This window comes from Rissa tridactyla, chromosome Z (genome assembly GCF_028500815.1).
Source record: "Rissa tridactyla isolate bRisTri1 chromosome Z, bRisTri1.patW.cur.20221130, whole genome shotgun sequence".
Classification (NCBI taxonomy): domain Eukaryota; kingdom Metazoa; phylum Chordata; class Aves; order Charadriiformes; family Laridae; genus Rissa; species Rissa tridactyla.
This window is the reverse complement of record NC_071497.1, coordinates 9,258,554-9,274,725: the sequence shown is the minus strand read 5'-3', so window position 1 is coordinate 9,274,725 and position 16,172 is coordinate 9,258,554. Positions and strand designations below refer to the sequence as shown.

Here is a 16,172-nt window from a genome sequence, read left to right as displayed (position 1 = left end):
TAAACCCGAGTAACTCCCTCTCCAAGCAGAAGCGCGTACCGATCCGCTTTTGGGGGGGTGACTGGCCACCCCCTTCCCTCGGCTTGTCCCCAGGCTCATCCTGCGGGGCACGGAGGCTGTGCCCGCCCCGATGCTGCCCGGTGCGGGCATCTATAATGAAAATTTGTCCCTGCAGCCAGCCCGGACACACGGACGGCTCCCGCAGCCCCGGCCGGCTGCGGGCTCCCCGCAGGGATGCGCGGGGGGGTGCGGGGGTGTCGAGGCCCCGGAGCGAGACCGGCTGCAGCGCTTCGGCCCCCAACCCCGCCCGGCCTTCAAACGGCGTCCATATCGGGTTAAAAAGTAGCGGGTTTCGGGCGTTCCGCCGGGCTGTCACTTCTCGCTCTGGCTTTTCTGCGCCGCGCAGCTCGGAAGCGAAGTTGCCGGCTCCCGCCCAGCCCTGCCGCTTTCCAAGATTTTTTCACTCAAAAGAATCGAAAAGGCGAAAACTAACGGGAAACCGACCGCGAGCCCCCAAACCACCCAGCGCCTCCCGCCCCGTCCCGTCCAGCCCAACCGCCCGGCTGCCTGCAGGTGTCCCATCCGACCCCCCGCCCCATCCCCATCCCCATCCCCGGGGCCGCTCGGTGCCTCCCCCCGTGTCCCCCCCGCGTCGGTCGGGAGGCGGCCCCGCCGCCGGGCGGAGGGAGGGACTGGGGCTCTGCGGCGGCGGCGATTTTGCTCTTTAAATCGCTACCCAAAGCGGATTACGGCTGATCCCTGCACGTCACGGCGGAGTTGCCCGGGGGGAGTGGGGGGACGGAGCATCTTGCCACCCCCCCCCCCCCCCCCCCATACGCTCTCTTCCCGCGGGGCGTCGGGCAGGCGGCGCGGGGCGGGGGGACGGGGACACGGAGGGGACGGGCACGGGTGGGATGCCGCGGCGGGTTTAGCGGCAACCGCCCCCGGGGGGCGGGCGGAGCTCGGGGGAGGGCGGGTGCCGCCCGTCGGTGCGTGCCGGCGCCCATGAAGCGCTGCCGCGGCGCGGCGCAGCCGGTACCGGCGCGCTGAGCGCCCGCGGAGGTTGCCCTTCGGCCGGGGCGAGTGGCCGCGGGCTGCCGGGCGGCCACCATGCAGAAGAGCGTGCGGTACAACGAGGGGCACGCCCTGTACCTGGCGCTGCTGGCCCGCAAGGAAGGCACCAAGCGGGGCTACCTGAGCAAGAAGACGGCGGAGACCAACCGCTGGCACGAAAAGTGGTTCGCCCTCTACCAAAACGTGCTCTTCTACTTCGAGGGGGAGCAGAGCGCCCGCCCCGCCGGCATGTACATGCTGGAGGGCTGCAACTGCGAGAGGGTGCCGGCTCCCAAGGGATGCGCCGCCGGCAGCGCCAAGGATGCGGCGCTGGAGAAGCAGGTACCGCCGCGCCGGGGGCAGCCCGACGGCCGACCCTCTCCCCCCGGGGCGGGAGGGATGCAGGGATGGAGGGATGGAGGGAGGAGGGCAGGCAGGGTGCGAGGGGGGGAGCGAGAGTCCTGGCCGTCGGGGCGCCCTGGCTGCCTCCTCTCCATCTCCCCGGGAGGGTGACGGTGACTGTCCCCGGGCCCCAGGCCCCGGCAGGGAGCAGCTCCCTGACGCTTCCGGAGCGCTCCAAAAAGCAGCAGCCGCAAAGAAAGTGGCAAGGCCCGTGGCTTTCCCGCCCCATCTAATGACTCTTCCTTCCTCCCTGTCTCTTTTTTTTTCTCCCTGGTGTCTGCACACCTTATTTCACTAGAGTACCTGGAGAGGAGCATCTCACAAACTGGGTGTTTAGTCATCTTTATGGCAACGCTTCTGTGATATGGCTACACATTTCCCACCAAACTCAGCAAATAGAGGGTGCGAGGGACCAAAGTACCAAAACAGCGCAGGGGGACACTATGGAGTCACCAAGTTTGTCCCTAGGTAGCTGTGGGGCTGCTGCCTGTCACAGTGATGCTGTGAGGGGTGACAGGCTCTCAGCTTTCCCTTGAGAACCCCTCTGAGAGCCAGGCCCGTGGCTGGGTGAGCGTGTGCCCTGATTTACAGTCTGCCATTCGCAGAAGTCAGTGGGTTCTTTCGCAGTCGGCAGGTGTTGCAAAGCCGATCGTGCTTGCGATAGAAATGGTGGCACAACGCTCCAGCCTGGTCTTGCATGGCTTTCATCGGGCAAAGGACGCTGAAGGCTTCGCTGGGATTCATTCCCATGAGGGGTGATGGTTCCTAACACCTGAACTGCCAAATTCCTTGTCCCCCCCGGCCCCGAAAGCTGATCAGTTTGACACTCATGTGTCGGACAAGTGAGTGGTTAAATACTATCTATGTATTACGTAACCGCGAAGACGAGGACAGCGTTGTTGTTCAGCGTAGATAGAGATCAGGTGTCCCAACCACACACCTCCTATTGCCTCATGTAAATTCTTGATCTAATTTGCTGCCTGGTTGAAATTTGTTTGAATCTGCATCTGGCATGCCCTAGCGCCTTTCTCCCTGAGCAGGAGAAGCCAAACAGGTGTCAAACTGGTTTGGAAGAGTTTGGGTAACTGGTAAGGAGGGTGGTTTCAAGCTGGCTGCAGGTATTTCCTTCTGATTGCGAGAAAGGGGCACAGACCAGCTCCTGAAAACCGGCACATCTGCATGGTGCACTAGCGTGATAACTTTGTGAAGAGAGCTCAGAATCTTGTCGTGTGTTCGTGCTTTTTTGCCCGTTCAGAACAGATACTTGTGTGTTTAAACAGGCTCTGAGATAGTACGTAGTTAAGCAAGTGAACTTTGGGAAGTTGGGATGATTGTAGTTATGTCATATTCCTCTGTCACATTCTTGCTCGTTGCTTTGAGGCATGTCTTCATAAGTGTTGATAAAAGAAATACTGGAGGAGTCCCTAGATAAAATTAAACATGAATATTTCCCTCCTGCTTTACATTGGCTTAGTACACTTGTTTATCGGTAGTGTTGTTAAACTACGGCTTGACTAAGAGAACTGTGTGAAAACAATGTCTTTCCATATCTGTTCTCTGGGAATCTTAAGTTGTGCTTTTATATAGTGATGAATGTCTGAGTTGTTTGTAATTACATTTGGTGGTGCAGAGACAAAATAATTACAGGGGATGAAGCTGAATTTTGCTTTGCTTTAAATATCAACTATGCTCATGTTTTTAACAATAGCAGAGTGCTATTAGAGAGGCAGAAGAACACTTCAGGTTTTTTTCATGGGATCCTAACTTGAATTTTCAAGGCAGACCATCAGAAAATATCTTTTTCCTGTTCACCTTTCACTTGATGCAGAATAAAGCTTTTGAGTGTTAGTAGTTTTCACAGGTGTTACTCATTAAAGTGTAGCCTTGTTTGTATATTCATATGGACACAAACCTTTGCTAGGGTGCACAGAAAACTCCCTCAGCGACTAAAAGTGATAAATCACAAGAAAAAAGAGAAATATTTGAAAATCAAACAGTCCTTTTTATTCAGAAAATGTGCTCATATTCTTACAAGTGTAAAGCAATAGACTGTGAACTGTCAGTTTATTAACAGAACACAAAGTTATTTCAATCAAATGGTAATGAAAACTCAGTATTGTACATGTTAACTACTGGCAGGGTAAAAATACTGCCTAGATTTAATTTGCTTTGATTTAACCACACAAATGTATTAAAGGAATGAAAAAAATTGGAAAATCTATGCCAGTTTTTAAAGAATGAGATCTCTCTTCTCCAAAAGAGAAAGAAGAAAAAAAATAATCTCCTTTAGTTTGGGGTTTATTTACCTAGGTAATTTAGACATTAGTGTGATATATGCTATAAAATTACACAAATGAGGGGGAGAGAGGCAGAAGAATTAATCTCACAGGAGAGCTTCATCAGCATCCTTTGGGTGGATATTTGAAAAAGCAATAGATTTTCTTTAAGTTATGTAACTGAAGATTATGGAAAATGCATGCAGAACAAAAGTATTTTGTTTTCCTTAGTTTGCAGATCCTTTTAATTTCAGTTTGAGTTGTTTAAGGCTTGCTTGTCAAGTCGTCATGCCAGGTAAGAACTGTGCTGAGAAGTTGTGAGAGTTCAGCGGGGAGAGTGTCAGAGCTTTACTTCCCCATACAGGAGACTGTATTTCGGTCAACAGATGTGCTCAGGTTTGGGTATCTGGCTCCCAACAAGCCCCGCAGCTTAATGATTTCACATTTAACCACTGCTGGGGCTGCTATGTCCTTCCAGCAGTCCATCATGAAGGGACATTAAAGTATTAACAGGAACCATAACAGTGTTTTGTGGAAGATGCCAAATGCCTTCGTAAGATTTGCTGTAATATTAAAGTATTAAGAGCTTGAAAAAAAAATTGCAATGACAGAATGCACTTTTTTTTTTTTGTCTTTTCCATTAAGATATTAGTGGTTTTTTTTTTCCTTTGGAAGGATATTTGCTTCAAAGCAAATTCTTTTAAAATTACGGTACCTTTCTTAATGTTAAGAAACTGCATAGAGCATGAATCAGTTGATATTCTGGGAATATGGGATCAAATTGAGTACATTGCAGATATCAAATGATTTGTAGGGGGAGTTTTTATTTTTAAGGAAAAGTGTTTTGATCTCCCTCAGATTTTAGAAAGGTTTTTGTAAATGCCAAACAGGTGTTGCTATCCACTCCGATTTCACATTTCAGAAAAAAAAAAGACAGATTTATTGAAAAACAACCATGTGGAAGAAGCTGATTTTCAAAACAGAAAATTAGGACGTGAAAATACTGCATGTGAAAAGCTCAAATTCTGGTATTAGTAAAACTGCTTCTTCCTGCAGGAACCGTAGGCTGTAAACAAGTGCAGCTCCAACAAGTCCTCCGCTGTGACAATGACAGACTTGATGAGAATGAATTTCAGCTTTTGTTTCAGAAACTCTGGAAAGAGAATGGCTTTGTCTCACTGAGTGGCTAGGCTCTTTCAAAGGTAAAATAAAATGCCTAAACATTACGCTTTCTGCAGTGTTTCATAGGAGGCGGCACTTGTTATCCATCAAATTCTCAGATTTTTTTTTTTAAAAGACTATTGGAAGCATGTGAGTACAGCAATGTAAATATTATTATTATTATTATTATTATTGTCTGTATTGGGAGGAGGCCTGTATGTTTAGTTTCTTTCATAACTGTGGATTGAATACATGGAAATGTTCTGATATAGTTATTAATAACTGTCTTAGTGTATCTAAGCTTGTAAATGTTATACGATTTGGGCAGAGACTATCCTTTGTATGTTGCCTGCAATAATCTTCCTCCCACTTAGCAAAATTAAATGCAGTATTAAGTCCATGTCTCAACAGATTTACAGAATCCAATTATTTGAATTTTTTTTCTGCTTACTGTAGCTCTGTATTTATTTTATAAAGGACATGGTGATTTTGTTTGAAACCTCTCTACTTTACATGTTCCTTGAAGTGATAAGGCAGGCATATGCCACCAACAGCTTTTGCTGTACCTCACTGCTAATTCAGTGTACATAAAACCTAGCAACAGCACTTAAAGGTCATTTGTTTCTGAAGATATAATGAACTAAAAGTTCATCTCTTCAATTTTATTGGTCAAAACCCCCCCTCTTGTTGTTCAGCATCCTCTTTCTGTTGTATGCAGTAGGTAGCTGAGGAGTGGTGTTATCTTTTTGGCAAGATAGATAGCTTGCCAGCTTCAGGTGTAATACTGTCCATAAATCTTACTGCTTGCACGTGGGCAGGTAACTCCCTGGGATGTTTCAGTGCAAAGGTCCACCAGACATGCGGGTGTTTTAGAAATTTCCTGCAGCGTTTAAAAAAAAGAAAAGGTGAATTTGTCTTCTCAGTATCCGAGAAGAAAAAAATTCATTGTGGGGTTTTTTTCCCCCCTCTAAATTCTTTTTTTTCTTTGGGGTGTGGACTACCTTCAACAGAAGTAGTTAATTAAAAAAGATGGCCAGTGGGAAAGTTTTAAGATACTAGTGCTATTGGGATGAGTGTTTCTGTAAGACCTTCTCAGAAAAGAGTCTCTAAACGCTTCTTGCATGGGGACAACTTTGGGGTAACTACCTCTTGTTTGCTTTCCCAAGTAACCCCTCTGCCCCCTCCATCGTTTGGTCACTGTCACAAGACGATACAGTTTGCGGGCATGTTCAAAAAACACATTTGTTCAAGCCATTTTGAGATGCATTTGAGGAGTAAACTGCAAAACGAGTTGCTGACGTTGCGCTCGAGGCAAGCTGCATCAAAGGGGTTGCCTCTGGCTCTTCGCGCAGAACTGTAAAGGGAATTTGCAGTGTGCTTTCTGGCCAAAGGCAACAGGCGGTAAATAAATAGAAAAGTATAACCCTCGTGATCTCTCCAGGGACAGAGCTTTGCTGTTTGATACATGGTTTGTGTTTACCTGCTTGCTTAGTAATGAGCACATTTTGGGGATAATGAGAAGAAGAGAAAAATTTCATAGCCATATTTATTGCTATTTTGCCAAAACTTAACGCATTTTTTAAGCATTTAATTCTAGCTCTTGAAAATGCATGTTCGATACTGTCGAGTTATGAAATGGACTGTTTGTAACTATGCAAAAGTGGGGAACATAGCCAGCTGAGAAGTGCGTTACAGGTAGATCTGGTTTATTTTTGAAATGCCATCCTCTTGAAAGTTTAGTTAAATCCACACAGACATTACCTCAAAGAATACTGATGCCATTGAATAGTTCAATATTCAACCTTTGGCTACCCTAATCCGTGTCACTTTGGTCAGAGAGTGGAGACTGATCTGTTGTTTTCTGTTCTTGGCAACAGAAGATATTGCCAGATATCTTAGACTAAACAGTAATTAAAAGAACACTGGGAGTGATCGTAGTAAGACCAGATTTTGGTGAGACCAAGTTTTATTGAAGAGAAAACCATGGGCTGAAGTCCTTAACATTTCTCTGTGAGGTATTGTAAGGTCCTGAAATATTACAGTATGCTTTAACAGAAGTGCATACTCCTAATTAAGTTATTGGAAAAATAATTAGGTCCCAAGCCAAATTATATTTGGCAAAGGCTTATTTGTGGAGTTGCTGGGAAATCCTTTTAGCTAACAGGTGAAATGTCAGCGAGGGAAAGACTGGAATCAGGTTAGAACTGAATTACAAATGCATCCCAAAGCGTAAATCCCAAAACCGCCGCACTGACACTTAGCCTGTAAGAATAATGCGTTCCACCTTCTCAACCTCAAGCATCACGCGAACGCTGTGCAAAGTGACCAGAACGTACATACAGCTGTGGAGCTCACAACGATGATGTGAATACTCGAATTACATTCAAAATGAAGTATCATAACAGTTTAACACCAATTTCATTCTTCCACCAGTCTTATGCTGCCAGCATAGTCAATGCTGCCAGCTCTTTCGTTTTGTCTCTTTTGTTAGCAGAGTTGCATTGATGTTGCGGGATCTGTTTAGTTCCTCAAATGTAAGATGAAATGTGTAGAAAATAAAAAAAATTCTGAGGACAAAAAAGGCAAGTCTGTCCCTAGTCGTCTGAATAATTGTATTCCATTTATCTTAATTTGCCTTTATTTAACTTTTAAAATAGATTTAGTGTTTTTCTTCTTCGTCATCATCTAAGCAGACTCGTAAGGCACGTACCCTGTTTTCTGGTCACGTGCCACCTGTTTCAGTTTCTCACCATATACCTCAATAGAAGATCCAGGCAGAGATGCTTCTATTTCTGTATTAGTTTGGCAATATTATCAGTCTTTATATATTCATATATTATGTATTACAATCTCATCATTACTAATACCACGGCATTTTTTTTTGATCCACTTGCTGAGGATTTTCTATCCTAAGAATCTGCATGCATCCTAAGAATCTGTTGCTCAATTTGGCCACATACAGTGACCAGTCTTGTGCCTATCACGTGCAGTGTATCTGCATTACTGAGTAGTTTCTGCAAAGAGGGAAGGGATGGGGCACGTTCTGGTGCAGCCCATTGTGGGTTCCTGGCGTTTATATCCGTATTGCGTCCTGAGCAACGATGGTGTTGGTAGTGCAACCCAGTTGTTAGTGCATAATGCGGATCTGGAGAGCTGACAGCTGCATCACAAGCAGGGCACTCTAGGTAGTGTCCCACTGTGTTGCTTCCACATATAGTGGAGCAGATTCACACCAAAAAGAACCCCGTCAGTGCAGTAAATCATTAACATAGACCTCATGCAGCTGGTAGAGATAGCGAGGTCTGAAAATACCAACCCGCTGCTTTTTGCCATTATTAGCAGGAGATTTTGCTGCTAGCAGGAGCACGCTTCTCTAGATCCACTGCTTCAAAGCACGTTTGGTACCGCGGCTGCTGCGGAGTCGGAGGCAACACTAACCCATTTTTCAGTATGAATGTTATAAGCATTCTCACTTTGTGCTTACTCAAGTGGTGATGGACTGGCCAAATTTAGGTACTCTTTCATGGATCTGCTGGGGAAGGTGTGGGTAGATTTCGTCTGGATTGAAAACGATGTTTGTTTGTTTGTAGCCTGATTGCTGATCAGCCACAGCGATTCAGAAAGACGGTGTCATCAGCCTGTTCACACGGTTGAAGGAAAATGAGATTCCACATAGTACCCCTTTTCAGTTTTTTCTGTCTACCAGCCATTACTGATGCTGAAGATAAATTGAGGCAGAGGGGTTTTTTTTAACACTGTGCTCTGCACTAGATGTCTAGGAACATATGCTTACGATCTAGCTTCCAGTGTTGGGGTTTTTTTTTATGTACCAATCCCATAAGGTTTACTGTTTGAGGTACAGAATCAGTATATATAGAAGCAGAGGCTTCCCCGATTCAGTCCAGCCATTTCAATGTCTCTATTGTATTTTCCGTGAGCTCAGAACTAACTCTGTTTTATTGGAAGTGTTTATAAAGTACCAATTCTGAATTGAGCTATGTTGTCATAAGTGATCTTACTTCCACTGTTTTACAGTGGAAACACTTTATCGTGGCAGCTCTAATTCCACTGCTGCTTTTGAAAAAATGGATTGTGTTTTAAGAGTTAAATGCTGTAACTATTGAAAAAAATATGGGATTATATGCTGTCTCCCTCTTACAGTTCTCCCCTTTCTTCTCACGGTACTGTGGAACAGTGACTTTTGTGCATTTTTTGCCTTTTGCGTTTTTGACTGTGGTATAATGTCTGAGTAACAGAAATTATCTGCTGCTTAATCGTTCTGCAGTTTTGACCTAGTGTGGTTCAAGTTCCCCAATTACTGCAACATTTCCATTGCAGTACAGTGTGTCCTCTGCAATCTTTTGAACTCTGCAAGCTCATTACATAGCTTTTTTTTTTGCCTTTTTTTTTTTTTTTTTTTTTAATATTGTGCTTCTGTTTAGCATTCTTTGAATAAATTCTAAACTGTAGGGTAGGATGCCGGTGCCCCACACTATTGCAGACAGTGGAGTCCCAGCAAGTACAGTCAGTGAAGTCTGGAGAATTAGTCACCCCATCCTAAATTAGGTGTCTACATTTGTTAGAGTGAGCAGACCTGACCAAGAGTAGTGACTAAATCTCGGTTGGCTGTTGAACTGGGACATCTGGCTCACATGTGTCCTGGGCACTTCCAACAACATGTTCTGCTGCAGACATGGGGAACATTTATTGGTTTTTCACCCAGACAGCTGTGAAATTTGAGTGTTTATGGCTGTAGACAATGTTCTGAAATGTGCCATGCTGGACCCTAAAACATACTGCTTTATTGCTGTTCGATGTTTTAGATATGTGCTGGATCCTCATGTTGGAAGTTTAGGATGATGGCAGGTGACTGCTGGTTTTTTTTCTTTCTGCTTTCTGTTCACTTCCTCTCCCCTTACACAAGTTGTTTCTCCTGTCTCAGCAAATGCCAAGGATTTTGTATTCTTCGGTGTTGTGGAGATCATGTTCAGTGACTTTGTCAGAATCTCTCTGATGTCCTCCAGAATGAAATCGGGAATTAATTTTTAACCCCATGCATTCATGGGTGCTCAGGCATGACAACAAAATTGCAACCTTTTGCACTACTTATATTCTCTTCCATTTGGCACTCAGAAAAAATTTAGAGAAATAGTAAAAATACTTCTTCCTAATAAATCTGTTGGGGATAATTTAGAAGTTGTGAGCCAGCTGCAAAGGTCTCTTATGAGAAAGATGGAAGAAAAACTGACAGAAGAGTGGAGGGATCCAACATTGATATCTGTGCAATGTCACCACTAGTCATGCAGATACTGGTGTGTACAGATGAAGGGAAGAACAGGACTAAATGGCACTGAGGTGATAATACTGCTATTGCATTTGATAGCATAAATATTCTGCCTATTCTTAGGTCTTGACCAGGAACATCAGGCAAATGAGAGCTCCTGGGATGGTGTATTTGTTGGTTTTGTGACTGTGAGGTCTTTTGGTTGTAGCTTTCGTGGCCCAAGAAGTGTATGATGACTGAAGGGAATACCAGGTGAAATGAGGAACAGTGATGGGGAGAAGATCCAGATGAGTTGGTGCTTCCAGAGTTGGAATCTTCCAGCCTCCCAGAATCCAGGAATCTCAGTATCTTTGTGATGGCAGATGGGAAGCATAACGCCCACTGGAGAGGTACAAACCTTCTCCCTCTAGTGGTTATCCCACAGGAGAATGCTAGCCAGCTACTGCTGTCACAGCACCAGCTCAGTGTAAGGTCCAAGGGCTGGAGCAGAGTCTCTGCAGCTGCTCCTTACAAGTATTAGCGCATGTTTTCTGTCTCTTTTGCTTTCCTGAGAAGTCCCAGGAGTTGTGTGCAGAGGGTGTAAGAGCAGGGTGCACAGAGTGTGAGAACAGGCTGTAGGGATGCCGGACTGAGCACCCAGCAGTCAGGGAAGGACAGAGCCAAGGCTTCCCGAGCAGCCCAGCAGTCACGCCGCCTTCTGTGTTGTGATGTGCTCCGTGGTTTCAGGAGAAATGTTTCTTTCCTGGGACTCCTTTCTCAGAAAGTGTTCAAAAGAAGCATTGCAATTAATATCCTGAAGGGGGTCATTTCCTACAGGGCTTTTCTGCTTTCCCCCCGCTCCTTTTCTGAGCATTTGTAGCACGTGAGGCACGAGGCTGCAGGAAGAGAAAGATGATTTCAAGGTAAAATCAGACCACCACCTGTGGGGACTGGATTCTGTATTTGCCGAGGATCTCTGTGAAAAATTGCAAAAATTACATCCGCAAGGTGTTTCATGATAATTAATCATTCCTTCTTTGGGGGACCCAGCTTGGCCCAAGAGCTAGGCACACAAAGGTAGAACTGATCTCTGTGAAAGTAGTAGTTAAAACAAATGAAAGTGCCATTTAAATACCAAAGGCCGGTGGTTTTTCAGATCAGGCATCCAAATTGAGTTGCATCTGAAACTGCTGGATTTTGTGCTCACCATATTTCCAGTAATTCGTTCTTACCTCACTGGCTGTCGTGAAAATAAATGCATTAATTCAAAGGAAGCATCTGAATGGCGTCATGAAAAGTGTCATAGGATTATCATGTAAGAAGTTTCTGAACTCTGCTTATTATTGTGCAATAGATAAAGCAGGGAGACATGCATTCAAGAATCAAGACAAAGCAAAATATGAAATCATATCTCACTTGTATGTGGTAACTGAACCAGGATCTCCTGAGAGAGAAGAATCGTGTAATAAAGAACTGCAATCATTATGCTTGCACACGTGGGACTAAATTAACAATGCACAAACTAGCTTCCAATGTGGCGCGTCTCCTAAGCTCTGTGTACCTGGCTTTGTAATCTAATGCCAAAAACTAAAAAAAAAAAAACAAAACCTAAAAAAACCCAACAACATGAAATTGAGGCACAAACGCATGTAAAAAAAATGAATCTTTTTGACCCACATGATGTATGTTACGGAAACAACCGGATAGAGACAATTCATTTTGTTATTGTAGTAGGTGTAAGCTTGCAGACCCTAGACTAGGTTTTTTTCTCATCTTTTTGCTGCCTACTGCAGATGGAAGTTTCGTAAGTGCATTACTTGGTGGCCTGAGGGAAAGCCTAGCTAGCTGGTGTCCAGTGTTGTACGGTCCACAATGTGCAGCGACCTGAGAGAGCTCCGTCATCAGCAGTATGAAAACTGCTGCAGACCCACGGAGAAGTCGTGTCTGCACCACGTACACTAATATTAAAATCCTCTAAAGAGGGACACTCTTCCCTGAATGCTGCACCGCATTCTCGTAGCTTAGCAGCAGATGACTTGGCTGCGTGCCAGCCAAGTGAACGAAGTAAAGGCAGCCACTCAGATGTACTTGACAATTTAGAATAATGCCAAGTGGTTCCACGTGAAATAAATAAATAGATAGATTTACCTTTCATAGAAGGGAAGGAGGAAAAAAAAAAAAGAAAAAAAAAAAGGAAGTATCTTCCTGATTTTAAAGAGGTTTTCTTACAGACCATTGACTTTCTGCAAATACCTCTTTGATCCTATATTTTATTTTTACTTTTTTGAAGACATTGGAATGTGCGTGTGTCTTATGTGTGTTCATAGGCTGGGTGGTGCGGAGCAGAAGGATGGTTATTTGGGTTACGTACGTCCTGGGTACATTTGCTTCCTGAGCCCTTCACTCCCTGTGGCCTCCTGGTGAATCAGTTTCTTGACTGCCTTCCTTCTGCAGGAGTAAAACAGGCCTAATAGTGCTTCCCATATGCCAGCATATGGGTAACACCATCTGCATCGGGATATTTGTTTATCCTTGCAGTATTTTAGGGTGTTCATCTGCGTCTTAATGGGTGAACGCAGAAGTGGTTACCGAGTTAGTCATAAGGTATCCTGAGCGTGTTTCTGCACACAGGAAAAGCACGTGGTAAGGCCTGAGAAGTGCCTAATCCTGAAACTTACAGCTGGGGTATTCCTCTTGTAATTCATGACTTTATTCCTCTCTGCCACCGGGGTCTGTTGGGTGCACCTTGCGTATTTGTCCTTCCAGGCAGAATGCTCTCGCTAGTCCAGTTAACCTGGCTTGTACAACTTACTCTTTCAAGCAGTTTGGTTTTGATGCACTCAACTGAAATTGGAAAGAATTTCTTCCTCATATTTTTTTGTGAATAAGTTATTTGTAATTATAGCAGACCCTCTTAATACTACTTACCCTAGAAGGGTGTTTCTTCTCCGTCAACACTTGTGATTGTCGTAATCATTGAAATTCATTGCTAGCCTAATAGTATATGGTTGTACACGCATTTGCTTCATCTTTCTGGTGTCATTTTCTTTGAGTCTTTCCCGTCCTTGTGTAAATTTCAAACTGGTTTTTTTTGGTCTTCCTGTTCTGCTTTCTGCCCCACCAATATTAATGCAGTGTGTCGGAGCTGCCTCATGTGCGGTGCTGGGGACACTGTATGAGTTTGCTTCGTCTCTGTGCTCCTCTCATTCAGTTCATACTAGAAAATGACTCAATGTGCCAGCAAGAGGGAACACATGAACAAAACCAAGTACCTGTGTAAGGCTTATTTCATCACTTTTGTCCCTTCTTAATGGCTTCTCAAATGCATTGAGTCCTACTCGTGAAACCGCTTCAGCAACTTGCAGGGCAACGATGTTTTATTTCTTGGTCTGCTGAGGTATCCTGACTTTCTACTGTTGTTTTCAAGGTACGTGGAGAAGTGTAAGCAACCACGTTGTCTTATTCTGACAGTGGTGCGGTGTATAGGAGGTTACTTAAAAAACAAAAGAGGTCATGTGCTTTCCTCAGCTTCCATGCGACAAGCTTGGAAGAAAGTACCGTGGTGTGAGCCCCAAAGAGCTGTTGTAGGGACTGCGCTGCAAGGAGCGGATTATACCTGAGAGAGTACAGCTGTGGTATTTGTAATCTCACAGGCAGTCCTTGGGTGTTCACCTTCATGTGGCTTCCTACCTGTCTCATGCTCACAGGATCGTTTCCCATAGGGGACACTCTTGCGATCACAGTCTACTTTGTGATTCAGCCACTTTCTTTAACTCATGTCTTGGCTACTTGGTCTTGCTATTGCCAGATTTCCATACCTTTGATTTTCTGGGTAAGGTACTAAATCTCTAGGGTGTAGGTAGTGTGTAAGACCTTAGGTGGAGACCTAATGAGTTGGCTATATGACAAATGTAACAGTAAATGTTGGGTCTGCTTTAAATGGCTTGTAGCATAAGCTGACTGTCCAGAAAGAGCTCTAATGATTTGCTTTGCAAAGGTCACGCAGCAATTCCAAGTAATTTTGAAAGCAATTCTGATTTTTGTCTCTAATGTTGCTTTTTGACCTCTGTGGTGGAGTGTGAAATTTGTTAAGTAAGAATAGCAAAAATATGCAGCATCCAAGACATCTCATCTTTTTGAACTGTGTTTTTTCATCTTTCCTAATACGTTTAGATGTTTGGACTTTGCCTCCTTAATCTAATGGCTCTATTTGGCAGTTATATGCAGTAAAAATACATTTTCTTTTCTATAAATTATTCCAGTTCAATTTAAAAATTCAGAATTGTCTAAATTCTTGAGAAACTTGGGAACACAAGTCTTTGACTTTGAATCCATCCATAGTCTAATGATATCTTAATGCAGTCCAGTGGTATCCAAACCTTTTGCTTGAGTGAACTTCGTATGATATGCGTGAAGACTTGAAGGGCATAGAATGGTCATGATGACTGGAAGAAGTTCCTAAGGACTGGAAGAGAGCAGATATCACTTGTATCTTCAAGGAGGGCAAAAAGGAAGATCCAGGGAAGTACAGGGCAGTTGATCTCACCATAGTACCTGGGAAGGTGATGAAGAAAATCCTCCTGCAAAGCATTTCCACACACATGAGGACAAGAAGGTGATTGGGAGTGGTCGGCATGGATTTACAGAGGGGAAATCATGCTTGACCAACCTGATAGCCTTCCACAATGAGGTGACTAACTTGGTGGATGGGGGGAAAGCAGTGGAGGTTGTTTACCTCGACCTTAATAAAGTCTTTGGTGCTGTCTCCCATAAAATCATCATTGTAGACAGCTGACAATGTATGGCTTAGATAAGTGGGCAGTGATGTGGATTGAAAAACTGGCTGAATGAGCAGGCTCAGAGGACGGTAAAAGGTGATGTCGAACCTTCACCCAGGACATTTAGTTCTAAGACAGAACTGTTGGCCCAAATAGTAGGAATTTTTTTTTTGTAAGGCAAAACCACAAGGGTTCCCACTTCACTTTCTTACATTTTCCTCTCTGCTTGTTGTCAGGAAGTAAAATCACAGGAGAAAAGAAATATATATTCCAGGACATTGTTTTAAGTTGCTGTACAGTGATCAGGCTTACTTTTCATTCCCTGGCAGAAATTTACTACTGGCTCAGCATCTGAGCTGAAGTTTTAATGAGAACCATAATAAAAATCTGAATTCAGAATTTCTAAGAGTTTTCTGAGAAGTAAAAAGATGAAAATTCTTTCTGGCTTTTTGTACTTGTGATGGGCGCTTTTTTTCTTTTTGCATATACTAGTGCAGTGTGTATGTGGTATGTATTTTCTACTTCAGTTCTTTTCTGTTTTCTGGGGCAGCGAGAAAGGTTGTTTTGTTTTTAATCATTTCCCATCTGATTTAAATTTGAAGTAGTCATTCTGGTTTGGCAAACGTTTAAGTTGTAGCAGGAAAAAATTGTGCAACTAGAGTAAACTTGACTTCAAACTTTTTGCACTAATGAGCAGAATGTGATATAACTGTTGCTAACTAAGGCGGAAGCCTTTTTTCCTTCTCTTGAGGTACATGGAATATATCCATAATTCAGCATTTTCCTGCTTTTGTTTTCTTCTTGTGCTGAGCAGTAGTAATATTTACAAAATACTTTGTTTTGCTACCCTGGGAAGTGTAACATAACTTTGGATCTTCTTCAGGCTGTATTTATTATAGAGACAGAAGGAAAGAGGGGAAAGGGGCTGTTAAGCTTTAGGATATAAGGGCTAGTGTGTATCTCTTTATTACCCTTTTTCTTCCCGAGTTTCCCGTTATCCTGTACTTGTCTGTACTGTTTATTCAGGTGGCTTTTTCTTTTTTTTCTTAATCTTCACCCCCAGGGATTTATTTGGGGAATACCTATTTGGTAGTGAAGCTGCATGATGTGTAAAACTGGAACACCCCCAAGCAAAGCTAAGCCTCGTTTATTCCTACTCCACTTACTTTTATAAAAATGCATGAGTGGTGATTCTTACATCTAAAGCACAGAAATAAGCGTCTCTGCTTTACCATGTGT

The 16,172-nt window shown here is 44.0% G+C and overlaps 1 protein-coding gene across 3 annotated transcripts in view; it reads left to right on the top strand.

Moving 5' to 3' along the window:
* Positions 1-1,017: 1,017 nt before the first annotated feature.
* RASGRF2 (Ras protein specific guanine nucleotide releasing factor 2) overlaps positions 1,018-16,172 on the top strand; it is a 131,945-nt gene continuing 116,790 nt past the window's right edge. For all 3 annotated transcript variants that reach the window (XM_054185101.1, XM_054185103.1, XM_054185102.1), the window contains exon 1: positions 1,018-1,395. In XM_054185101.1, the coding sequence (XP_054041076.1) occupies positions 1,111-1,395 (285 nt within the window). In that variant the 5' untranslated portion in view covers positions 1,018-1,110. The remainder of the gene's footprint in view (positions 1,396-16,172) is intronic.